General features: G+C 39.5%; 3 protein-coding genes across 3 annotated transcripts in view; 2 read left to right on the top strand and 1 right to left on the bottom strand.

The window, feature by feature from the left end:
• Positions 1-180: 180 nt before the first annotated feature.
• Positions 181-10,148, top strand: nusap1 (nucleolar and spindle associated protein 1). The gene is made up of 12 exons (XM_061743179.1): positions 181-255; positions 349-417; positions 1,276-1,437; positions 2,084-2,219; positions 2,336-2,425; positions 2,513-2,639; positions 2,698-2,743; positions 2,812-2,978; positions 5,926-6,089; positions 6,163-6,279; positions 7,225-7,327; positions 9,694-10,148. Exons 1-12 carry the CDS (start codon positions 181-183, stop codon positions 9,779-9,781), a joined length of 1,344 nt encoding a protein of 447 aa, XP_061599163.1. The 3' UTR covers positions 9,782-10,148.
• Positions 10,149-15,074: 4,926 nt separating this feature from the next.
• On the bottom strand, positions 15,075-22,253 carry ndufaf1 (NADH:ubiquinone oxidoreductase complex assembly factor 1). Its single transcript, XM_061743534.1, has 5 exons — positions 22,093-22,253; positions 19,259-19,803; positions 17,425-17,610; positions 15,548-15,622; positions 15,075-15,442 (listed from the first exon to the last, which is right to left on the bottom strand). The coding sequence occupies exons 2-5, from the start codon at positions 19,775-19,777 to the stop codon at positions 15,302-15,304; spliced, it is 921 nt and encodes a 306-aa protein (XP_061599518.1). The 5' UTR covers positions 19,778-19,803; positions 22,093-22,253; the 3' UTR covers positions 15,075-15,301.
• A 1,229-nt stretch (positions 22,254-23,482) lies between these two features.
• The window catches only part of rtf1 (RTF1 homolog, Paf1/RNA polymerase II complex component), a 28,099-nt gene continuing 25,622 nt past the window's right edge, over positions 23,483-25,959 (top strand). The window contains exon 1 of the mRNA XM_061743752.1: positions 23,483-23,622. Coding sequence (XP_061599736.1) covers positions 23,539-23,622 — 84 coding nt within the window. The 5' untranslated portion in view covers positions 23,483-23,538. The remainder of the gene's footprint in view (positions 23,623-25,959) is intronic.

The following is a 25,959-nucleotide window of genomic DNA, read 5'->3' as shown; positions in this document are numbered from 1 at the left end:
CTCGCAGCCAATCACACGGCTCTGCTGCTGTGTTTTGAATCGAACTGAGTTGTGGCTGTTGGCCGCATTTCGCCTGGCGGTGGTTTTGGATACACAAAAGAGGAAAAAATCTCACAGAAAAACTAAATTGTGTTTGAGTTCACCTCTCTTTCATAAAGCGGAATAAACAGCTGGGACAACATGGACCTGGACTCAATGAAGTATGCGGATTTGCGAAGCCTCGCTAAGGAGCTCGGGGTGAAGGCGAATATGAAGGTGAGTAAACTCCCGCATGTTTACGCTGCTTTCCATCCCGTCACATACTGCAGCAGGTTCATGATAAAAATGTTGTTTTTATATCAATAACAGGCTGATAAACTCCTGAAAGCCATCAAACAGCACTATGAAGAGGAGAAGCAGGAGGAGAAGGAAGTGCAGGTAACTGCATTTATACGTTACATACAATGGTGTGGTTGTTAGTAGTGATGTGCGGATCAATACTGATCAATACTGAAATATTGATACTTCCAATACCAGATCTGTGCGCCCTAAAATCGATTCTCAAATGCAAATATCTATACTTTTGATACTTCAGTCATTTGTTGTAATGTACATCATTACCAGGAATATGGTGGAAAGTAACTCAACTAATCAGATTTTGTCTAAATTACACGCTGCTGGTAGGAACTACTTTTTTATTTTTATTTTTATAGTAGTTCTTATTTTTTTGTTATTCACCTATTTATTTTAATGGTTTTATTATTATTATTATTATTATTATTATTATTATTATTTTTAATATTATTTATGGTTTTCCGAAGGATCTTTTTCTAGTGATGGAAACACCTTTTTCAAACACAAACATTTTTCTGTTGTTGTAACAGAAATGTGAATGAGGCCGCTATATCATGTCTTGTATTCTTAAACTATCTAAAAATACAGTTTTTTTTAGATTTATCGGCACATTAGGTGTATTTGCACGGTATCTAATCTGTATCGCCGATACCAGCCTGAATTTTACTACATTTTTCTATCCATATAATTCTTTTTATGGCACTGTACTTTTTATTTTTATTTCTGTTTTTATCTTTTTATTTCTTTTTTAATTTTTTATCTTTATATGGGTGTTTGGCTTTTGGGGTGTTTTATTTGTACATGACATTGCTGTGTGTGTGAGATGGAGGGATTAATAAAGTCGTCTGAATCTGAATCAATATCAGATCGGAGAGGAAATCGGTGGTTTCGAACATCACTACTTGTTAGCATCTAACATTTGCTTACTGTTTACTGTTGAAGGGACACGATGGTGATACCGTCCCACATGAGGAAAATGTTGCTCAGGAAAATCCCAAGGAAGAAGTCTGCGGCAGCGGTGCGTTTGTGAACACGCGGCGCGGGAGGGGACCCGGCACCAAGAGGAGGGTCACTGAGGCCAAGTCCAGCGCAGAAGCACCACAGGTACTGCAGGCAATGCTTTCATTAATGTCCTGTTTCATGTTGTGTCCTTATGTACTGTCCTGTGTCTTGTAATTGTACTATGTGTAAAGCGTCTTTGAGTGCCTTGAAAAGCACTATATAAATAAAATGTATTATTATTATTATTTCAGACAAATGCAGGCCCCTAACCTTAATAATCACGCTTCCCAAGCGTGCAGTCTGTGTATTTTCACACAAGTACATGCATTTGCACTGCAAAAACTCAAAATCTTAACTTATTTCTAGTTAAAATGTCTCATTTTAGTTAAACTTTTGTAAAAAAAAAAATAAATCTCATTACACTTAAAACAAAACTCATCACTGTTTTCAAGTAGATTTTCACGTAAAATAAGTAGAAAAAACAAGAATGGCAGATTTTTCTACTTATTTCAAATGAAAATTTACTTGAAACAGGTGAAAATTGTCAAATAAGTTATTTTTCTGGTAATGACTCTTGTTTTAAGTGTAATGAGATTGAGATTTGGCTAGAAATTGGACATTTTAAGTAGAAATAAGACAAATATTCCTGGTCAGATTTTGAGTGTTTGCAGTGTTCCTGGTTTCAAGATCATTTTCATTTCAAAATTAGGAGTTGTAAAGGCTGAAGTGCGTGTACTTTTCTTTTAAGGTTCACAAAGAGGCATGCAGCAGTGCGAAGAAGCGAAAGGTGTCCTCTGACAAGGACTCCGGAAGCACTTCAGAAGTTTCCAGCAAGGAGCAGCAGCCTGACGTGAAGGACGAAGCTCCTGTTCCGGTGGAAACAGGTCGGTAACGTGACCTGATTTAAAAAGACCGAGCAGGCCTGGCTTTTTTACTGATTTCACTTTGAGCTAAAATCTCAAGGAGGGTTTTGAGTCTGACGAATGTATTTGTGCTCCAGAAAAGCCAGCGAGAGTTATCAAGGCGGGCAGGATCCCTCGCTACCAAGGACTCCAGCAGAAGAGGACGACGCTGAAGCCCACCACGCCGAGTACGCTTTCCTCTCTCACTCTAGCTTCCTCAGAGTTTTCCGCACGCGTTCAAGGATAATTATTCTCTTTTTACATCTCTGTCTCAGACTTCCAAAAGCTTCACGAGGCTCAGTTTAATAAGATGGAGTCCATCGATGCGTATGTTCAGCGGAAGGTGAAGCAGACAGGGAGCTCCGTAAAGGTACTTCTAAACGGCATTTTTATCCTAAAAACTTCAGACATGTTGAAGTCAGAGCTTAATTTGTGCTTTGGTTTGGTCAATTTTGTAGGAACTTTCAGACAAAACGAAAAGGCAAGCTGATGTGAAACCTCCAGCGGTAAGCATCGACGTCAGCAGAACATTCAGGAGTTGTTTCCGAGTGATGATGTCACGCCTTTCCTGCAGAAGGCGACCCCGGCACGTACCAGCATGTTCAGCCCACACCCGGGGAACGACGGCCTGGCTGAAGGAAAGCGCAGGCACACTCTGATGTCGGCCAGCAAAGCCGTGCCTGCTGGGAAAGATGCCTCGTTCAGACCGTTAGTCCTCTCCACCCGCAGGATCAACGTCCGGTGAGTCACTCCGGCTTCTCGCCGTTACCAGAGCAACAGAAGTAGCACTTACAGGACTGTCTCAGAAAATTAGAATATTGTGATAAAGTTCTTTATTTTCTGTAATGCAATTTAAAAAAACAAAAATGTCTTACATTCTGGATTCATTACAAATCAACTGAAATATTGCAAGCCTTTTATTATTTTAATATAGCTAATTATGGCTTACAGTTTAAGATTAAGATTCCCAGAATATTCAAAAAAAAATTTAGATAGGATATTTGAGTTTTCTTAAGCTGTAAGCCATGATCAGCAATATTAAAATAATAAAAGGCTTGCAATATTTCAGTTGATTTGTAATGAGTCCAGAATGTATGACATTTTTGTTTTTGTAATTGCATTACAGAAAATCACAATATTCTAATTTTCTGAGACAGTCCTGTATATAAAATGTAAATAAAGACAATTAAATGACTTGTAAATCTCATGAACCCATTTTATTAGCTCATTTATTAGCTAATTTCGAATTCGGTGGTAGTAATAGTCTCCAAAAAAAGACAGGACTCTGCAATAAAAGAATCCAGAATGTATGACATTTTTGCATTACAGAAAATAAAAGGACTTTATCACAATATTCTAATTTTCTTCTTTACCAACACCATCGTATTCATATTTACATTTTGTGACTTTTACATTCACCCTGTGTAGAAATAACTATGTAAAATGAGACTAAACAATCTTATAAACGGATAAAAGATGCAATATTTTGGCCAAATGCTGCGACTTCCTGCAGCTGCAGCACCACCAAACAGTTTAATATATAACAGCCTTTAATGACAAATGTAGTATAGGTGACAAATATGATCCGTTACGTGATGGGGTTCACTTGTCCTGGGCCCATGACGATTTCTGCTGGCAGAATTTGAAAAAGACTAATATCCAATAGATAATTCTGGATGCCAGCAGAGTTTTCTAATAAATCACAAGCAAACTTCAGTGGGCCGGCACCGGTGAGGAGTCTGCCAACCCCGGTGCATGAATGACACCACATGATACCATCAATGTTGACGTTTGATAATGGAGTGTATAAGAAGAACTGGACAACCCCCCTCTGACATCATCCTTAGGGTTTTCTGAGGGGACTTTGAAGTAGGGCTGCACGATTAATCGTTAAAAAATCGCGATCTCGATTCATGCTTGAACGCAATCTCATTTCCAAATGACGACGATTTAAAAAAAAAAAAAAAAAAAAAAAAATTTTTTTTTTTTTTTTAAAGATGGCTGCATAAAAAAAGGACTAGGCCTATGTTCTAGGTTGTTGTAGTCCTGTCGTGGTCAACTATCATGTTGTCATGTTTGTTATATTTTGTTAATGATTGTGGATTACATTTGGAGAAACATCTACCTTTCTCATCACCTGACACATATTGCACATAAATATTGTTAAAATTGTTATTGTTAAAATTATTTAAAGACAAGAGAGATGTTTATTGTTTTTATGTTCAATGTCAGCTGTTACAGCAAAAAGCAGCCAGAGGAATAATTTGTTGCCTCAGAACTACAGGATCTGTTACAAGTCCCCTTTCTGAAAGGGTGTTCAACTCAGGGAGGAACAAATATTGTTCAAAATTGTTATTATTGTTTAAATTATTCAAAGGTTTGTGTAAAGAAGACAAGAGATGTTTATTGTTATTATATTTTTGTTCAGCTGTTGCAAAGTTAAAGTAATAAGTGCAATACATTTTATATTGGAAAAAAATCGTGAGAGAATCGTGATCTCAATTCTAAGCAAAAAAATTGTGATTCTCATTTTGTCCAGAATCGTGCAGCCCTACTTTGAAGCCTCTTCTGTCCTGCTTATCTCCACACATGTAGCTGCTTTAGCTCGGCTCGGGCTAACCTATGAATCTGATTCATGTTTGTTCGGGTTAATTCTGCTCAAATCTGTCCAACGTCCTAATTTCAAGCGTCACCTCTGACGCAAATGCCGCCAGCGCTGAAATGAAGAATCAAAACTCACCTTTTCAAACTGGCATACTCCCTCTGACCTTACACTGTCTCTGTGGCTATAATATCGGTTGATGTTGTTTGGTTTTAATAATGCTTGATGCTGGTATTTTATGCTTTTATTCTTTGTAAGGTGACCTTGGGTTTAGTTTAGTTTATTTTCGGTCATGACATCACAAAAAAAGAATAAAAATATAAATAAATATAAATAGCTTTTACAAAAATTAAATAAAAATGACAACAAGGAAACAAATACACTGTTCAAAGAAAACATTACAAATAACATCTATACCGAAAAAGGTGCAGGCTAAAGCAAAGCTTAGTCATTGCCTACCCTCAAAAGGATTATTTAAAGTAATTAAATAAAAGCAAGAAGTAAGAGATAAGACTGGTAGTAAAACAAATAGCCTCCATGGGGATGACAAAGATTCCTCGAGAAATAAGAAAAAAAAAGGTGCAGTCTACATGTTTCCTTCATCCTTGAATAATCAAATCAAATCACCAATTAAATGAATACACAAATCAACATAGCAGCATCACCGCTCATTACTTTGGTATAGAGAGATTATCCTTCTTTTCAATGTTTTTTAAATAAGGTTAAGGTTCTACATGATTTCAAATCCCTCTCCAACTTATTCCATATATCCAGTTTGGTGTTGGTTCTGATTTCTGATTCCCTGTATCTCTCTCCCCTCTGAGGTTGGAATGGCTTTGTCTTAAATTAAACATGTTTTGGATCCAGTCTGGCAGCATGTTCTTGTTGATTTTGAACATAATCTGTGCAGTTTTGAAGTCCACCAGTTCATTGAATTTAAGCTAATTTGTGTCTATAAATAATTGGTTGGTTGGTGCTTGTATCCAACTTTGTTTATGAGTCGGGTGACTTGAAAGGCGCCACCAAATAAAATGTATTATTATTAAGACAACTGCCTCACCGTGATAACCGCTTGTTTGCACGCAGATTCTCGGAGGCGACTCGCGACAACGAGTTCAAGAGGTCTCTGGTGAAGACGCCTGCGCGCATGTCCACCTGCTTGAGCTCCAGCACGCCGCTGAAACCCGCCGCCGGAGCGGAGAAGCCCAGCGGCACCAAGGCCTCCGCCCTCTCCGCCAGGAACACTCCAGGTACCTGAACCTCTCACCCTGTTCATGTGACGTCTGTGATCAGAGCGAGCTGCTAACTTTCTCCTCTCTGTAGTCCCGTTCCTGTTCTCGGCCAACACCAGCATTTCAGGGACTCCCGGGACGCAGAAGAAGCCCGGCTTCGACCTGAAGGCCAGTCTGTCGCGTCCCCTCACCTGGAAGCCTCATAAAGGTACAGACCTGCTCTCTCTGCCCCCGTTACCACGACGACTGGAGCTGTGGTCCGTCAGGATATCGGCCACGGTTACATGATGTTTTTTAATTCGGAATTAATTATTCAGAAATAAATAATTCCGAATTAAACTATTTTCCTTCAAGTTTACATGGAAATAGTAATTCCAAATTGAGGTTTACATGGAAAACACGTTTGATCGGCTTTATCCAATTCCTCTTACGGTCTGGGGGTTGGGAAGGTTCTGATTGGATATTTTTCGGTTTCCTCCCATCTGTTCTTTTAATTATTTCCCGGTCCTCCAAGCTATTTATTAAATAAATGGTCTCTGCTCTTGACCAGCGTTTACTGCGTGCTGCCATCTTGAAACTTTGTTTGGAAAACAAGCCCAGTGGAATATAAGGTCATGGAGACAGACGGGGGAGAGAACGAGCAGAAAGAAAGACCGGAATTAATTTAAAGAGGAATGAGTGTAAATATGATCACGGAATTATTCTATTCGGATTTAAAATGGGAATAAACCAGCCACTTACTTCGGAATGGCCTTTTTCATTCGGTATTAGGTGTTTACAGGGTCATTTTTACTCATTTTAAATCGGATTTAATTTTAATTCTGAATTAAAGCAGAATTAAACTTCCCATGTAAACGCACTCATTGATGGTTTGTCTGTCAGGATGCTGAACTCTCTCTGCCCTGCCCTCCCTCAACCCTGCATTTTAACTTTTTAACTTTTTAACCAATAGCACTGCCGCCTAGAAGTCTGTTCTTTTATACTTGTGTTTTTATATCTGTTTTTATGGTATGGTCAGTGTTATGTCTATATTGTCACTGTCTTGTCCAAATGTATACACTGTGGGCCTGGGGACCATTGCAATTTCGAATCCTATGTATAAACCTGTACACATGGTTTTGACAAATAAACTAACTTGACTTGACTCTCGCAGGGAAACTGAAGCCGTTGGGAGAGAACAAGGAAAACCCGGCGGACAAGTCTCAGATCTCAAATCCACGTCAGGAAACTTACAAGCAGCACAAAGTTCAGTCCAGGTAGGTCCAACATGATCCCGTCAGCTTCCTCGTGGGCAGGGCTCCAGAGTGCGACCTATTAGTTCGCATATGCGACCTAATTTATTAAGGTGCAAGTTCAAATTTAATGAGGTCGCTCCGGTGCTACTTTTTTTTTTTTCCACTCGGCTGTGTTAGTGCATTAATGGAGTGGCTGATAATACAATCTTACTTTCTGGCTCATTCCTGCGAGTCCTATTTCTCCTCTCTCTGTCTGACTGCACCTGTTACGGTCTGCGCACGTTACGTGCACAGCAGTGCACGCGCGCGTACACGCAGCGCGCTCAAAAAGGTAAACAAAGCAGATGCAGTATGAAGCGGTCTATAGTCGATTATTTTAAGAAGAAAGATGTGCCAGAGGCAACCACGAAGGCAACAAACGAGGCTGGTGGTGGTGGAGGAGGAGATATTTCAAGCCTTTATTTGTTATAATTTTGATGATTATGGCCCACAGTTAATGAAAACCCCAAGTAAAAAATCTAAAAAAAAATTGAATATTTTAGTTAATCAATAAAGAATTAAATAATCAAAATTATAACAAATAGTTCAGTGGAGCTTAGGGGTGGGTATTGGGAAGGACCTCACGATACGATACGCATCACGATACTTGAGCCACGATACGATACACATTGCGATATCCCGATTATGCAATATCCCGATTATTATATTCTACATAGTTCACCGAAAAATTTAAAAATGCATTACACATCTTAAAATCCAAGTTGTATATATGTACATCAGATGATAGTGATGGATCTTAAAATCCGAGTTGCACGTTCATCAGATTATAGTGACAATTCATGGGACAAACTGAGTCAAAACAATGTTTTATTATAACTATACAAGCTAAAGTTACAACATATTTGTATATGTTTTTCATATTATTTACATCATATGAAATTAACATTAAATTTAGTATTAGGTTGCTTTAATTATGTGGCAAATGATAATAAACACAAGAAAGATGGTACTAAAACCAAGGACAGGCACAGTGATCAGTCAGTATAGATATAAATCCATAAATAAATAAACCTCTGTCCATTATTTTTCATTTTTTAAGGACAGGCAATTGTGTTATATAAAAAATAAATTATAAAATGAAATAAAACGTGAAATAAAACCTGAGCTCAGTGCAGGGCCCTCCCAGGGTTGGTAGAGAGTGGCAATGCCCAGGACTGTCACTTAGGTAGGAGCACTGGGTGATAGAATGGGAAAAAGATCGGGGATATAAAAAAAAAAAAAATCGATATTCAAATTTTGAATATCGATATTGAATCGGCTGGAAAAGTATCGCGATATATTGCCATATCGATATTTTTGCCCACCCCTAGTGGAGCTCCTCATCACTGAACTTTGAGCAGACCTGTTCGGAGTTCCACACCACAGTTCTGAAAGACAAGGTGCTGCTTGTCTTTTGTCGTTTTGTCATTTAATTAAGGTGCGGTTCTGTTTAACTGCCCAATGCAGCCAGACTTTGTTTAATTTACGATGACCATGCGCAGGTTCAGGCTGTCTGTACAGTCATGAAAGTTCAATGCTATTACAGCATTTAGTTTTGTCATATAAAATATATACATTTCTATGCATTTTAGACGTTTTGGGGATGTCCCTTTTTTTTTTTTTTAGCGCTCGTGAAAATCGCTGAAATCGGGACGTTCCTTATTTCTATTTCTGAAAGGTGGCAACCCTAGTGGGGAGATAAAAAAAAGTACAGCTTTCAACAACAATGGCTGGCACAGTTCCCATGGTTAAGATACGAGGGACAGGCCATGGTGTGTGTCCACTGTAGGGCATGTGGCCCGTCAGTTGCAGGAAGGAATGTAACTAATGTTAAAGGAGATTGAGGCAGGATTTATGAAAAAAATTCGTATATGTTTCAAGTTTTCTAGTAATAATGTCAGATGAAGCGTTCCAAACCCAAAAGAATGATTCCTCTAGTGTATCTCTCCTTTGCCTTGAACAGGCTGTGTGCTGCAAAATGTGCTGCAATTCGGGCCCGAATTTCCCGCGCTGGGCTGCGGATGTGACGTCACATGACGCTGCATGCATGTTCTCCCCGTTCTCCCGTGCCGGCTTCACTGTTGGCTGCAGTACCCCCGACGGCCGTCGTGGTGAAGGGTGGCGCTAGAGAGTCTCATTTCGTAAAAGGAGCCTCAAGCTCCTTTAATTGAGGGAACCTTATTGTAGTGTTTCTAAATATGTTATGTGCAATGAAAAATATGGTGCTACCTAATTTGTTTTGGTGCTACTAAATGAAAAGCTAGGTGGCACCAGTGCTACCTGTGAAAAAGTTAGTCTGGAGCCCTGCTCGTGGGACTTCTTCTCTCATGGGTGTCGTCTGGTTGCAGGGACGACAGGAGGGCGATGAAGGCAGACGAACGAAAACAGAAGAAAGCCAACGTGCTCGGAGCGAGGAGAGGTCTGGTGATGATGTAGACCTGCTTCCATGGCGTTTGTTTGTTTTATTGTAAATATTTTAATGTCTGAGGTCACTTTCAGCTGTTTGTAAGACAGTAGATGGGCTAGCATCGCTGAATTTGAATTTACAGTTTAGAGACTTCTGCATTCGTCCAAACCTGTTTTTACTCCTAAACTGTAAATTTGTTGTTTTTAAACGAGTAGAATCGTGCTTTTCTGCATTTGGTTTTTTTCCTTACACGTTTTACACGCTTCATTTTTATTACTTTTGTTCAGATGGGAAAAATACAATTAAGAGACTGAACCAAAAAAAAGAAAAGAAAAGTGAAATACATTTGCTAAGACAGTGTAATGTTTTATTACATGCTTTTATAATAAAAACAAATTCCTGCATGATAATTGGTAAAGTCCTGTGATTTGTTCGGTACATTCTCTACCAGTGGAAACAACTGAATGGGACGGTTCCAGATCCATTTCAGTGGAGTTTTGGGGAGTATGGATGGTGTGTCTGGGAAGAATATACCCCTTTTCCACCAAACCCGTTCCAGGTTCTGGTTCTGGTTCTGGTTCTGGTTCTGGTCCAGTGCTGAGTTTGGAACCGGGCTTTCTGTTTCCACTGACAAAGAACTGTTTCCAGGCCAGAAGAACCGGTTCCAAGGTAGCACCAACTCTTTGCTGGTCGAGAGGAAAGAACCACTTACTTTAGCGGAGGAGGGGGGAGTTATTAAGACCAACGGCAACAGCATTGATGTCACTTCCCCACTGGACCAGCCCCCTTAGTGGCAAAACATCAGCAAAAACAGCTGCAACTAGTGGAGAAGACGGGATAACAGCTGATTATCGGCTTAAATTAAAGGCAGTTGGACTTGACAGTGACCCGTACAGTTACCAAGAACCAGTGGTCCATGGACATTAATATTTGTTACAGTTACCAAGAACCAGTGGTCCATGGACATTAATATTTGGTACAGTTTCTCCAAGAACCAGTGGTCCATGGACATTAATATTTGGTACAGTTACCAAGAACCAGTGGTCCATGGACATTAATATTTGGTACAGTTTCTCCAAGAACCAGTGGTCCATGGACATTAATATTTCGTACAGTTACCAAGAACCAGTGGTCCATGGACATTAATATTTGGTACAGTTACCAAGAACCAGTGGTCCATGGACATTAATATTTGGTACAGTTACCAAGAACCAGTGGTCCATGGACATTAATATTTGGTACAGTTACCAAGAACCAGTGGTCCATGGACATTAATATTTGGTACAGTTTCTCCAAGAACCAGTGGTCCATGGACATTAATATTTGGTACAGTTACCAAGAACCAGTGGTCCATGGACATTAATATTTGGTACAGTTTCTCCAAGAACCAGTGGTCCATGGACATTAATATTTGGTACAGTTACCAAGAACCAGTGGTCCATGGACATTAATATTTGGTACAGTTTCTCCAAGAACCAGTGGTCCATGGACATTAATATTTCGTACAGTTACCAAGAACCAGTGGTCCATGGACATTAATATTTGGTACAGTTTCTCCAAGAACCAGTGGTCCATGGACATTAATATTTGGTACAGTTACCAAGAACCAGTGGTCCATGGACATTAATATTTGGTACAGTTACCAAGAACCAGTGGTCCATGGACATTAATATTTGTTACAGTTACCAAGAACCAGTGGTCCATGGACATTAATATTTGGTACAGTTTCTCCAAGAACCAGTGGTCCATGGACATTAATATTTGGTACAGTTACCAAGAACCAGTGGTCCATGGACATTAATATTTCGTACAGTTACCAAGAACCAGTGGTCCATGGACATTAATATTTGGTACAGTTTCTCCAAGAACCAGTGGTCCATGGACATTAATATTTGGTACAGTTTCTCCAAGAACCAGTGGTCCATGGACATTAATATTTGGTACAGTTACCAAGAACCAGTGGTCCATGGACATTAATATTTGGTACAGTTACCAAGAACCAGTGGTCCATGGACAGTAATATTTGGCCACGAATCCAGTTTCCTGATATTTATATGTACTTAATTTCTACGCCGGGGAAATACACGAAGCAAAGCTTGAAGGCTTACAAAAGTCTTGACGCTTGGTCCGACTTCAAGGCAGGATTTGTTGTAGAAATTAAAGTGATGAGGACACTGAACTTTATGATTTAACCGTTTAACGTTAGCTACCCAAAAATCCAACATTACCTGATACAAAATGGGAACCGCAAATCCACGTTTCGGTGCCTGGAATCCAGTTGTTTCTGCAAATTGCAGCGATCCATTTGTCTCTCTTCAGCTTATTTTTCAGCAGTCTGTAAAACGATAACTCCGATTTCTTGCTAAATCTATGAGTACAGTCGATCGCACAACAGCTCTTTCCCATTTTAGATGTTTTCCAGTTGCTCAAACTGAAAGTTTACGCTGACACTCAGTCTTTCTGACACTCAGTCTTTCTGACACTCAGTGGGCGTAAACCGCTGTGAAGTCGCATCTGTGACGTCATGCGCATTCCCTGTACAGCAAGACTGGGAGACGGAGACATTTTCAAATAAGAATGAATCCTGATGCAGCAAAGCATCATGGGAGGAGGAGGAGACAACCTGTCTTTTAGAGATGTGTCCACGGAGGAGCTACGTGGACCAAGTCCTATTAGAGCAGATACCTGGTTGTTGCTGCAACTTTCATGCAAACGCAGTGACGTAATGACGTGGCTCCCCTTAGCACCCGAGCTGTGGAAAACCAAACCGGTTCTCAGCTGGAACTATTTGTGAACCAGAACCAGCCCTGGAACCGGTTTGGTGGAAAAGAGCCAAGAAGAAGTGATGCAAACGTCGCCCTGTCGAAGGACCGTTTCCTTCAGCTAAGTCTGTCCCAGACTGAGCTTATCGTCCGTCCAGCCAGTCGTTCCTCACCTCCTCAGATAAGCAGCTGGATTCCACCACTTGTTGATTCTCTCTTCACAACATCAGGAAAATCAGACCCTACCTGACAGAAGGTCGGCCTTCCTGTAGTTAAACCTCTGCAGACGACCCAGAATGGAGCAGCACAACGTGGTGTGAAATCGGTAGCCAGACTCTTGTCCTCTGTTGTTCCCCAATGGTGGAACGACCTACCAAGTCTGTACCTACTTTAAGAGCAAGATAAAGACTCTTTAAGGAACATTTCTGCAGCTAGTAAACTTCTCTGCTCATCAGAATCAGTTAGAATATCCAGCTCTTTGCGGGACTGGACTCTGAGTCAGCTGCTCTTTTGACAAGATGATCGTATGATGGTGTCTAAGACGTAGTCTTCTTGTATAAAGGGACTAAATAATATTTCTAGCACCAGCATAGTACTGATCCAGCTGGACCTCATATGTAGTAGTAGTAGTGTTAGTAGTAGTGTGGCCAGCACTGATCCAGCTGGACCTCATATGTAGTAGTATTAGTAGTAGTTGTAGTAGTAGTGGTAGTAGTAGTGGTGACCAGCACTGATCCAGCTGGACCTCATATGGGATTTCTGCTTGTTCCATACCACCGATTTCTGCCAAAGTGAATGACATCTCTCAGATGTCATTCGCTTTGGATAAAAGCGTCTGCTAAATGACAGTCGTAGTAATAGTACTAATGACAGTAATGGTAATGACAGTAGTAGTAGTAGTGACAGTAATAGTAAATATAGTAGTAGTAGTAGTAGTAATACTAGTAGTTGTGACAGTAGTAATAGCAGTAATGACAGTAGTAGTAGTAGTAATGACAGTAGTAGTAGTAATGAGAGTAGTAGTAATGGTAATGACAGTAGTAGTAGTAGTAAGGATACTAGTAGTAATGACAGTAATAGTAGTAGTAATGACAGTAGTAGTAGTAATGAGAGTAGTAGTAATGGTAATGACAGTAGTAGTAGTAGTAGTAATGAGAGTAGTAGTAGTAATGAGAGTAGTAGTAGTAATGAGAGTAGTAGTAGTAGTAATGAGAGTAGTAGTAGTAATGAGAGTAGTAGTAGTAGTAATGACAGTAGTAATAGTGGTAATGACAGTAGTAGTAGTAATGATGACAGTAGTAGTAGTAATAACAGTAATAGTAGTAGTAAAGATAGTAGTAATGACAGTAGTAGTATTAGTAATGACAGTAATCGTAGTAGTAGTGATGACAGTAGTAGTAATTAATTAATTAATTAAAATGTGAGTAAGAACAGGGATATGAACCTGGAGCTGTAGTGACGTCGGCCTGTCAGAGTCACAATATCACGAGTATCAGAAGCATCAATGTGCACGAGACACATATCTATAACATAGATTTATTAACTTGTAAAAACACTTATGTAAAATAACAACACTGTTGTGATGTCAGGTTGTCCTTCGGTACGACTCCAATTCAATCTGATTAAACTGGTGACGAGTCAATAATGTTCATGGTGGTGGATCCAGATAAACTGTCCCGGTTCCTGAGGACGTGGCGGTGGAGAAACGGCTTGTTTGCAGCAGCCCGATGGTGGAGAAACGGCGTGTTTGCAGCAGCGCCATGGTGGAGAAACGGCTTGTTTGCAGCAGCCCGATGGTGGAGAAACGGCGTGTTTGCAGCAGCGCCATGGTGGAGAAACGGCTTGTTTGCAGCAGCCCGATGGTGGAGAAACGGCGTGTTTGCAGCAGCGCCATGGTGGAGAAACGGCTTGTTTGCAGCAGCCCGATGGTGGAGAAACGGCGTGTTTGCAGCAGCGCGCTGGTGGAGAAACGGCGTGTTTGCAGCAGCGCGCTGGTGGAGAAACGGCGTGTTTGCGGCAGCGCGATGGTGGAGAAACGGCGTGTTTGCAGCAGCGCGCTGGTGGAGAAACGGCGTGTTTGCAGCAGCGCGCTGGTGGAGAAACGGCGTGTTTGCAGCAGCGCGCTGGTGGAGAAACGGCGTGTTTGCAGCAGCGCGCTGGTGGAGAAACGGCTTGTTTGCAGCAGCCCGATGGTGGAGAAACGGCGTGTTTGCAGCAGCGCCATGGTGGAGAAACGGCGTGTTTGCAGCAGCGCGCTGGTGGAGAAACGGCGTGTTTGCAGCAGCGCGCTGGTGGAGAAACGGCTTGTTTGCAGCAGCCCGATGGTGGAGAAACGGCGTGTTTGCAGCAGCGCCATGGTGGAGAAACGGCTTGTTTGCAGCAGCCCGATGGTGGAGAAACGGCGTGTTTGCAGCAGCGCGCTGGTGGAGAAACGGCGTGTTTGCAGCAGCGCCATGGTGGAGAAACGGCTTGTTTGCAGCAGCCCGATGGTGGAGAAACGGCGTGTTTGCAGCAGCGCGCTGGTGGAGAAACGGCGTGTTTGCAGCAGCGCCATGGTGGAGAAACGGCGCGTTTGCAGCAGCGCGATGGTGGAGAAACGGCGTGTTTGCAGCAGCGCGATGGTGGAGAAACGGCGTGTTTGCAGCAGCGCGCTGGTGGAGAAACGGCGTGTTTGCAGCAGCGCGATGGTGGAGAAACGGCGTGTTTGCAGCAGCGCGATGGTGGAGAAACGGCGTGTTTGCAGCAGCGCGATGGTAGAGAAACGGCGTGTTTGCAGCAGCGCGCTCCTCAGACTTCAGGGTTCCGCTTGTACACTTCGTAGGCAAACTCCTCGGTGTGAGCGTAGTCTTTGCAGACGCCGATGTAATCGATCTCCAGCTGGAACGGACCGTCGGTTTTGTCTCCCAGCGTGAAGCCGATGGTGTTGATCTGGGTTTGTAAAGAGAGAGAGAAACAAAAGCTATAAAAATGCAGTTACACGCCACAGTTTCAGATGAAAAGTGTCTCCGCGCTGCCAAACAAGACGTAGGTTACCTTGTCCAGCCAGAGAGGATGCTGGTCGTCCTGGATCCTGCCTCGATGCGTGAGGAAGAACTTGGAGAAGGGGATCTACGAAAGAGGTTCAGGTTTATGAGAGAGAGGTCTGGTTATGATGTAAACCTGCTCTGATGGCGTTTGTTGTCTGTTTCCTTGTAAATATTTTAATGTCTGAAGTCCCTTTCAGCTGTTTGTGAGACATTAGATGGGCAGCATCTCCTCTAAATTTGAATTTTTCCATTTAGAAACTTTAGTCTAAACCTGTTTTTACTCTCAGACTGTACATTTGTTGTTTTTTGAACGAGTAGAATCATGCTTTTCTGCATTTAGTGTTTTTCCTTACACGTTTTAAATGCTTCATCTTTATTACTTTTGTTCAGACGGGAAAAATGACACTTTAGGAGACTGAACAAAAAAAAGAAGAAAAGTGAAATAAATTGGCTAAGACAGTAATGTTTTATTACATGCATTTATAATCAAACAATTTCTTGTTTTGTTTGGGGATTTATTTATTTATTTTTTTTCCTTTCTCATATAAAACTAAACTGAGTGTTGCTTTATGTTTATTTATATTTCATAAATACCTGACTTGTAAGGAAATATGATTCAAATGCTGGACAATAATTCAGCTGCCCTTGATGTTTCCTTTTATGTAAGAGCACTCTTATTTTTGTGTATCGTTGAAAGCATTTTGAAAACCAAATAAAGATAATGTTGAAAAAAAAAAAAAATAAGAACAAGTTCCTGCATGATAACTGGTAAAGTCATTATTACTTGAAATAATTTTCAGTTGTTTATTTATTATTATTTTCGTTGAATTGTGTAATGTTCTATTCTTAAATCAATAAAAACATCCTAGGAGGTAGACTGTATATCTTTTTCTCATTTCATCGAGATGCACAGTATTTTTATGGTTTCAAATATCCTACATTTTGTAGATTGCCATACAGAAATAATATGATACTCAATGTAAACATATAATTGATCCCTGTTCTACTAAGCCTTACCCCTTAATTAAAAAATTAAAGCTGCAAGCAGCGATGAACGGGCCCTCACGCGTGCAATTTTCACCAATAAAGGTCACGGACTCAAAACAGAGTCCGATGACGCCACCCACGTGTCTTTATGTCAAACCATTCAAAAAATATGGCAGAAAGTAGGAACTATCAAATATGGACAACTCAGATGAAGGCGCGCTTTTTGGCGTCTATCGTCGCCACGGTAACGCTTTTGACTGAGGAAAGTAATGTGCATCGTCGCAGGATGGAGATGCACATTTTGATGTTTAACACACCTGGGTGCACGTTATGGTTTGGTCAAAGAAGCGGCCGAAGAAATGGCATAAATTGCGCCAAAATTACACGATTAATTCAAAATGGCTGACTTCCTGTTCGGTTTCGACCATGGCGCCAAGAGACTTTTCTTTAAGTTGCGACATGATACAGGTGTGTACCGATTTTCGTGCATGTACGTCAAACCGTATTGTGGGGCTTGAGGCACGAAGTTTTCTAGGGGGCGCTGTTGAGCCATTAGGCCACGCCCATTAATGCAAACCATTAAATATCAAATTTTTCGCCAGGCCTGGCTTGCGTGCAAAATCTGGTGACTTTTGGGGCACGTTTAGGGGGGCAAAAAGGCCCTCATTTCGTCGGAAAAATAAAAACGAGAAAATAAAAAGAAATTCCTACAGATACAATAGGGCCTTCGCACTGTCAGTGCTCGGGCCCTAATAAATAAAGAACTGGTAAAGTTGTGTGATTGGAGAAAGGGATCTAGAAAAGAGGTTCAGGTTTATGAGCCCCAGTGCCGGGTGGCAGATCCTCAAAGTGTAGTTAACTTTGCGACGAGGACGGTTTGAGGCGGCGGCGGCTCACCTTCACATCCTGCCAGTAGGGGCCTCCTCTGGTGTACAGGAAGTAGTTGTAGATGTCGTCTCTCTGGTGGGAGAAGTAGGTTTCTGCGCCGATGTTGATCATCCAGGGCCGGCCGTCTCCGCGGATCCGCAGGTGCAGCGTGTTGAAACTGGACCAGTCGTGGTGCTTCTTTCTATCCAGCGATGCCTGAGGAGGAGAGGGTGAACAAAGGGTCTTAATGTTTTTCACATTTATCAATAGAAAACAAGATCTTCCCGTCACTTTCCAGCAGTTTTTTTTTTTTACTTTTTCCATCTGGTTTGAATTCATATCCTACTGGACACAGTGGCAATCTTCATTTACCCTTCTGTCCAACATCTGGTCATTAATTTAATATTACATTTAGATCCAAAACTCTGGAATGACTTGAATGTGTCGCTGAAGTCAACATTACACTGCAAAAACTCAAAATCTTAACAAGAATATTTGTCTTATTTCTAGTTAAAATGTCTCATTTTTATCTTATGGTTTTCTTTTTTCCACACAAAGTTCCGACTTAAGGTAAGAAGTCGGAACTTTGTCTGGAAAAAAGAAAACCATAAGATATCAATCGGAAGACATGATGAACACAATACAACTGTCTCATTTTTAGTCAAAAAAAATCTCAATACACTTTAAACAAGACTCATCACTGAAAAAAACAACAATTTCACCTGTTTCAAGTAGATTTACACTTAAAATAAGTAGAAAAACCTGCCCTTTTTCCCCCCTAAACGTGCCCCAAAAGTCACCAAATTTTGCATGCAAGCCCGGCCTGGCAAAAAATGTGATATTTAATTGTTTGCATTAATGGGCGTGGCCTAATGGCTCAACGGCGCCCCCTAGAAAACTTTGTGCCTCAAGCCCCACAATACGGTTTGACGTACATGCACGAAAATTGGTACACACCTGTATCATGTCGCAACTTTGTTTGTTATTTAGTCGTTTATTTTTTGATTGTTTCTTAATTATTAAATTGTACTCTATCGTTTTTCATATATCCGATCATTTCTCTTTTGTGTAAATTCTTTGTAATTTTCCTTTAATTTCTATCATTTATAGATTTCTAACTGCTCATTTGTATATTTTGTTTTTATAAGTATGATATTAAATTTTATGTTAACTATAGGTGGAGGCACCTGATAAGCTCTTTTGAGTTTTCGCCTCTTCCTGCACTTTAATTTGTAAAGTTGGTAATTTTATTTGTGTAATGTTTAACTGTGCAAATAAATAAATCTAAAAAAATCTAAAAATCTAAACTTAAAGAAAAGTCTCTTGGCGCCATGGCCGAAGTCGACCGTTTTGAATTAATCATGTAATTTTGCCGCAATTTATGCCATTTCTTCGGCCGTTAATGCGGCCCGAATCGTAACGTGCACCCAGGTGTGTTTTACATCAAAATGTGCGTCTCCATCCTGCGACAATGTGCATTACTTTTCTCACTCAAAGGTGTTACTGTGGCAACGCTAGACGCCAAAAAGCGCGCCCCCCCCCCCCTTCATCTGATTGGTCCATATTTGATAGTTCCTACTTTCTGCCATAACCTTTGAATGGTTTGACATAAAGAGTTGTGGGTGCTGTCATCTGCTAAATGTCCAGGCCTGAAGAATCTACATCAAGTCATACAAGCTTCCACTGCAGCCTGAACGTGCACAAGGGTACGAGGGCCCGTTCATCGCTGCTTGCAGCTTTAATTTGCTGTTTTGCTTATGTTTTTTTTTTTTGGTATATACATTTTATGTATTTTGATTGTTTTTTGTTTTAACCTGACTTTCCGAGTCCTAAAATAGCAGAGAAAGTATCGGTGAGCACCAACCAGAGGCTGCTTGGAGCGTATGCTGCAGTATCCGCTGTAGCGCGTCTCCCCGTCCCTCGGGGGGGTGGAACACAGAGTCCCGTACACGAAACAGGTGTTGCTGTTCCTGCTGAGCTTCAGGTGAACCTCGCTGTGGCCTCCGATCTCCTTGTCGGAGGACAGCGTCCACTGCTCCAGGCTCTCCGGGCCCCTGAACTCCCACACCAGCCGGTTCTGCTCCAGCATGTGCTCGAGGAGCGGCTTGCCCTCCGGGCCGACCCAGCGGTCGGTGAACTCGCTCTTCAGCAGGAAGAACTGCTTCTTGATCCCCTCCAGGCCCTTGGAGAAGCTGAAGTTGATCTTCTGCCAGGGGAACTTGTCCTCTCGGGGCTTGCCGGGTCGCCTGTATTCGCCCTGGATCATGGATCTCCTGGGCACCGAGAGATGAGTGGATAAAGGGAGGAGGAGGAGGAAGTTCTGGTGCTGGATGGAGCTCAGCTGCCGCAGCGCTGGGAGTCGTGTGATCTTCTGTAGCGACATGGCTGCGCTGATCCGAAGGATTCACCCTGGGAGCAATTACAAAGTGCTCATTAGAGACACAGAGAGACACGGACACAGACACGGACACTAATAGAGTAAGGGAAACCAAGTTTTTGGGTGTCCTACTGGATGAGAATTTGAATTGGAAATCACATATACATTATACAAAGATAAAAATATCAAAAACAATTGCTCTGTTACACAAAGTAAAGGATTCATTGGACAACAAACCATTGTACATTTTATATAACACTACGATTGTTCCATATCTGACCTACTGTGTTGAAGTTTGGGGAAATGCCTGTAAAACATATATTCAGTCAATTTTCATTTTGCAAAAAAAGCCATAAGAATAATCAGTAGAAAACGATATAGAGATCCAACAAATCCATTATTCCTTCAGTTACAATTGTTGAAATTTCATGATTTAGTTAGTAGACTATAGTATTCTGCAAATTATGTTTAAAGCTCATAAAAAAACTTTACCAATCAACATTCAGAAAAGATTTGAAAAAAGAGAAAGCAAGTATAACTAAAAAGGAACAGAGATCTTTAAAAAAAACAAGATTCAGGACTAAATTGATGGAACGTTGCGTTTCTGTGAAAGGAATCAGTTTATGGAACAATCTGAATAAAGAAAAAAAAGAATCCAAATCAAACATTACATTCAAAAGAACAATTGAAGTATGTTAAGTAAATATAATGAAATATGTTAGTTAAGTTTGATTGACATACCCATAGACGGCGGTCATTTTATTTTATTTTAGTTTTTTATTTACTTAGTTTTTTTTTTTTTTTTTTTAAATTAATGTTATTTGTAAATGTAATTTTTGGGAAAAAGGGGCAGATTACATAAGATTCTTCTTCTTTCTGCTCCCTTTTCATTCACAATTTAGGAACGTTTGTGTTTGTATTGAATTGTTTGTTTTATTTTTGAATGAAATAAAGAATAAAATGAAATGAAAATGAATTAAAGTTGACTTTACTTCATTTTCTGCCCCCCCGCTTCCTGTCACTCAGATAACTCCTCACCCACTGTAAAACTGTACCCCTGATGCCATACCGTTCCAGTTTAGTAAGTAAAATATCATGGTTTATTGTATCAAATGCTTTTTTTAAATCCACAAATATTCCAAGTGCGTGCTGTTTCTGATCTATGGAACTTGTTATTTCTTCCACTGATTCTATTAATGCCAATGATGTAGATCCATTTGTCCTAAAACCATACTGACAATCACACCGGAGAGTAGTTTGTGTTTATTTATGAAATTTTCCAGCCCACTATTGAAAAGCTTTTCAAGAATTTTGGAGAATTGTGGAAGCAGAGAGACAGGTCTGTAATTTGTGAAGTGGTGTCTGCTCCCAGATTTGTACAGAGGTATTACTTTTACTAAGTATTACTAAGTTTTCATCTTATTTGGGAATGTACCAGTCGTGAATGATAAATTACAAATGTATGCAAGCGGTTTTGAAATACCCTCAATTACCCTTTTAGTTACAGACATATCAATGTCGTTACAGTCCGTGGATTTTTTGCTTTTATATTTAATAACAGTATGTATGACTTCTTCTTCTTCCACTGCTGTAATAAACATTGAACTTAGATTCCTTTCAATAAAATAATCCTTCTCTCCCTCAGGGCCAACATTCACAAATAATTCATTGAAGCTGTTAACAACATAATTCATATTATAATTTTTTTTGTTGTCCACATTCTTTATCCATATTTTTTTTTTTTCCTACAGACTCATTACTCCGGCACTTTAGAACCAACGTGTTGTAAATTTTTTCCTTTAATATTATTTGTTATTTTGTATTGCACCAATCACCACAACAAATTCCTTGTGTGTGTTAAACTACTTGGCAATACACTTCTTTCTGATTCTGATTCTGATTATTTGACACATGATTCCTGTTTATATAAAAAACGAGGGATTGATATTGGAATAAATAACTGGCTACAAATGTTTTTATCATTTTTTTTAAAGCATTGTATTTACTAATTTTTGATTGGTATAACATTTCGACTGCTTAACAGTCAGATTCACATGTTTTATTTCATAATGTACCAAATGCTTTCAGTTTTACATGTATGCAGTGGGAATCCACATTATCTTGCTAAAATCTGCAAGACCTTCACTAAAAGAAATTAAAAAAAAGATTACAGCAGCATGCATCGCTCTAATTTCTTTTACACTTATTAATTTAACATTTGAGCCATAAATCAGGTTTATCTTTCTATCCAATGTCCTGGTTGAAGACATTAAATCCCCCACATTTACCGTGATTAAAAGCTTTCATTGTCTCTAACTTACCGTTGTAGCGGCTACTGTCCACAGCTGGCTTATGGTTAAGTTTACAGCGATTTACTTCATTGAAATATCTTAATATCGCACTTTTGAGAGGAATAAACGACTTAAATGATCCTCATGTGCGTCTCCAAGGTTGTCGAAGCTTTACAGGAAACTCCACTTCAGCTGCGTTCACGATCATTCCGCTAAAACCGTTTCAAAACAAAACCCAGTTAGACTTATTTTTTACCGTTTAACTCTTTATAAGATTTAAAGAATTATATCTTTCAGCAATACATTTACGTAATCTCCACAATATGTATTTTAAAAACAGAATAGTTATACAAATATAAACTGAAATTACAAGATGACTTTATGATTTACCGCAGCTGTTGTGGATCCTGAACGCGGCTTTATTGCACCAAAGATTTTCGTCCCTGACAGAAATAAACGCTCAAACGCCTGGTTCCTATCTAAGATTACCGCCATCATTTTAAATTATTATTTTTTTAATTTCTACGGCGGATTATTTTTCATTTGATCCCCCATTACCAGTACTGGAGTTGAGGGTGGATGAGGGGGGATGGCATCCCTCCCTGGAATAAAAACGGTCCAAATCATCCCCCCTGTAAAACGGCCATCCCTCCTTTCCATCCCTTATGTCATTACATCAATGGATGTGGTTTTACTGCTATTTCAACATTTAGAGTCATCACCAGAAAAATAACTTATTTGACAATTTTCACCTGTTTCAAGTAAATTTTCACTTGAAATAAGTAGGAAAATCTGCCAGTGGGACAAGATTTATTTTCTCATTACAAGCCAAAAAATCTTTTTCCACTAGCAGATTTTTCTACTTATTTCAAGTGAAAATCTACTTGAAATAGGAGAAAATTGTTATTTTTTCGAGTTATGAGTCTTGTTTTAAGTGTAATGACATTTTTTTTTACTAAAATGAGACATTTTAACTAGAAATAAGACAAATATTCTTGTTAAGATTGTGAGTTTTTGCAGTGATCCATTTTACTTATCCTGTGAAGGACAGAGTCATATTTATAAGTTCAGAAAACTGTTTTTTATTGTTGTGTTTTGATGTATTTGATGTTAGTCCAGTGGATATTTAAAGCTTACAGAAGGCTGCATTTAACTGCTGCTATGTCATTCCTGCAGTATTTCTGCAGGTGTTTTGGTCAGTGCTATTATTTGTAATATATTATATTATTTGTAATCAGCACAAATTATCTGTCCCCATATCATAAAATCCACCATCCCCCCTGATTTTTTTTTTACAACTCGAGTACTGCCCATTACCAATCAATGGATCGGATTGGAAGAGAATAACAAAATAAAACATTTTTTACTCATTAGTCTATGGGGCTGACCCCGTGGTTGTGCGCATGCGCGGTGGCGGCTCTCACGCATTAGACGACGAGCGCTAGCAGGCTAGCGGGTTAGCTGCTGCGGCTAATCATGGTGAACGTGAAGAAGCGGAAAGGTCGGGTCGTGATCGACTCCGACTCCGAAGATAGCGCCAGCGACGACAATCTAGACCAGGTATGTCGAGGTTTTTTACAACCGCGTTTTGATTGTGGGGAACGTTTACAGTCATTCAGTGTTTTTGTTGCGACGAAATTGCCGCGCCGCGGGCCTCATGTTCCTCCTGGAGAGTCAGTAAACATCCTGGTTTCTGTTGTCGGAGGACGGTTTTTTAATGTTTATTAATTTAAGTGTAGTGTTGGTGTATAAAAGAGGCAGGACGAGGTTGTGCAGAAACCGCCGCTGTGGTTTGATTTTGCGTCAACCTTATCACCTGGTGACGTCACTGGTCTGGCTGCGGAGCCGCTTCTGTTTATAAACATTAAAAACAACCTGCTTTATCTATTTATACATCTGTATTTGTGCGTACAACAAAAAGAAGAGTTTGTGGAATTAAACTGTGGAATGGTTTGGATTTGGAGTTAAAATAATGTACAAACATGAAACCATTTAAGAAATAAAGAAATGGTTTATTTGAGGTATAAAAGTGAAGACTGTGTTTAAAGATCACCAGCTCTGTGTTCTGCTATTTTGTCATGTTGTCTTTGTATGTTTATCTACTTAGATGTACGTATTATATTTACGTTTCTAACTATAATAGCTGTTTGTAACTTTGTAAGCTCAGACTTAGGTGCAGACACCCAGATAACTGAACAATAATCAAGATGACATAACACCAATGTTTGTACTACCTGTCTGCGAATTTCAGGAGTTAGATAGTTGGCACATTTCCTAACAGCAGCAATGCTTCTGCTCATCTTAGTGACAATCTGATTAATGTATTCAGACCACTGTTTGTTTATAAACGCCAGAGGTGTCAAAAGTATTCACATTCATTACTCAGGTAGAAGTATAGATACTAGAGTTTAAAAATATTCCTGTAGAAGTATCAACTCAAGTTTTTTACTCAAGTAAAAGTATAAAAAATACTGGTTTCAATTCTACTTAAAGTGTAAAAGTAATGTAAGGGGGAAAAAAGCCATTAAGGACAAAGGCCATTGAAAATGAATGCATCTTAGTATAATGCAAATATATTAAAGAAGCATATATGTGTACTATTGAGCATTAACATGTGTTTCAGAGAGCAGGAGATATGATGACTAGTTGCCTATAAGTATTGTAATGGTGCAAAAAGTCAAACTTCAGAGGCGTGTTATCATTTATCCTAACCTTTATTGGAATGTACATTCAAGTTTAGTTGCAGGAATCTGAGGGAACGGATGTAAGAACAAAACTGGACAAGAACATCTGAAACAACCACAACCAAATTCACTCTATCCCGACGGAGCAATTTAACTGGATAGTTTTTTTTAAAGGCCCAAATGAAATAGAGTAACGAGGCTGTTTTTAAAATGTGAGGAGTAAAAAGTATAGATAATTGTGTGAAAATGTAAGGAGTAAAAGTAAAAAGTCGTCTGAAAAATAATTACTCCAGTGAAGTATAGATAACCAAAATTTCTACTTAAGTAAGGTAACGAAGTATTTGTACTTCGTTACTTGACACCTCTATTTATAAATCTTTATTTGTGCGTACAACAAAAATAAGTTTTTGTGTATCAGTTTGTGGAATTAAACTGTGGAATGGTTTGGATTTGGAGTTAAAAGAATGTACAAACATAAAACAATTTAAGAAGAAATATAAAGAAATGGTTTATTTGAGGCAAGGCAAGTTTATTTATAGAGCACAATTCAACACAAGGTAATTCAAAGTGCTTTACATCGACATTAAAAGTGGCAAGACATAATTAGACAGTAAATAACAAATACAATGAAATACAATTATGAGAAAAGAAGGTAAAACAATAAAAAGCACAAGTTGCTTGAGGTATAAAAGTGAAGACTGTGTGTGTTCTGCTATTTTGTCATGTTGTCTTTGTATGTTTATATACTTAGATGTACGTATTATAGTTATATTATAATTGATAGAGCTTACATCTTGTATTAAACAGGTTATTTTTGTAAAAATGATATATATTTTTACAAATTAGTGTATAGTATAAAAAGTAAATACGGACATATAATTTATGTCTGTGACGAAAAGTCATGTTAAAGTTTTGTTGGGCTTCTGGGCTTCTTTATTTATTTATACATCTGTATTTGTGCGTACAACAAAAAGAAGAGTTTGTCTATCAGTTTGTGGAATTAAACTGTGGAATGGTTTGGATTTGGAGTTAAAAGAATGTACAAACATAGAACAATTTAGGCAAGGCAAATTTATTTATATAGCACAATTCAACACAAGGTAATTCAAAGTGCTTTACATTGACATTAAAAGCGGCAAGACATAATTAGACAGTAAATAACAAATAAGATTGAAAAAATTAAGAATAAGATGATAAGAAAAGAAGTAAAATA

Source organism: Cololabis saira, chromosome 16 (genome assembly GCF_033807715.1).
Source record: "Cololabis saira isolate AMF1-May2022 chromosome 16, fColSai1.1, whole genome shotgun sequence".
Taxonomy (NCBI): domain Eukaryota; kingdom Metazoa; phylum Chordata; class Actinopteri; order Beloniformes; family Belonidae; genus Cololabis; species Cololabis saira.
Note: the sequence above shows the minus strand (reverse complement) of the source record. Positions and strands in the feature narration are given on the sequence as shown.

Bases quoted from the DNA above. Each gene is read 5' to 3' on its own strand.
- nusap1 (XM_061743179.1), top strand. From the start codon at position 181: ATGGACCTGGACTCAATGAAGTATGCGGATTTGCGAAGCCTCGCTAAG. The intron at 2,220-2,335 runs GTCGGTAACGTG...TTTGTGCTCCAG, and splicing joins TCCTGTTCCGGTGGAAACAG to AAAAGCCAGCGAGAGTTATC. The intron at 2,640-2,697 runs TTCAGACATGTT...AATTTTGTAGGA, and splicing joins GGCATTTTTATCCTAAAAAC to ACTTTCAGACAAAACGAAAA.
- ndufaf1 (XM_061743534.1), bottom strand. From the start codon at position 19,777: ATGTCGCTACAGAAGATCACACGACTCCCAGCGCTGCGGCAGCTGAGC. The intron at 17,611-19,258 runs GTTGGTGCTCAC...TCTCCTCCTCAG, and splicing joins TACGCTCCAAGCAGCCTCTG to GCATCGCTGGATAGAAAGAA. The intron at 15,443-15,547 runs GTAACCTACGTC...TTACAAACCCAG, and splicing joins ATCCTCTCTGGCTGGACAAG to ATCAACACCATCGGCTTCAC.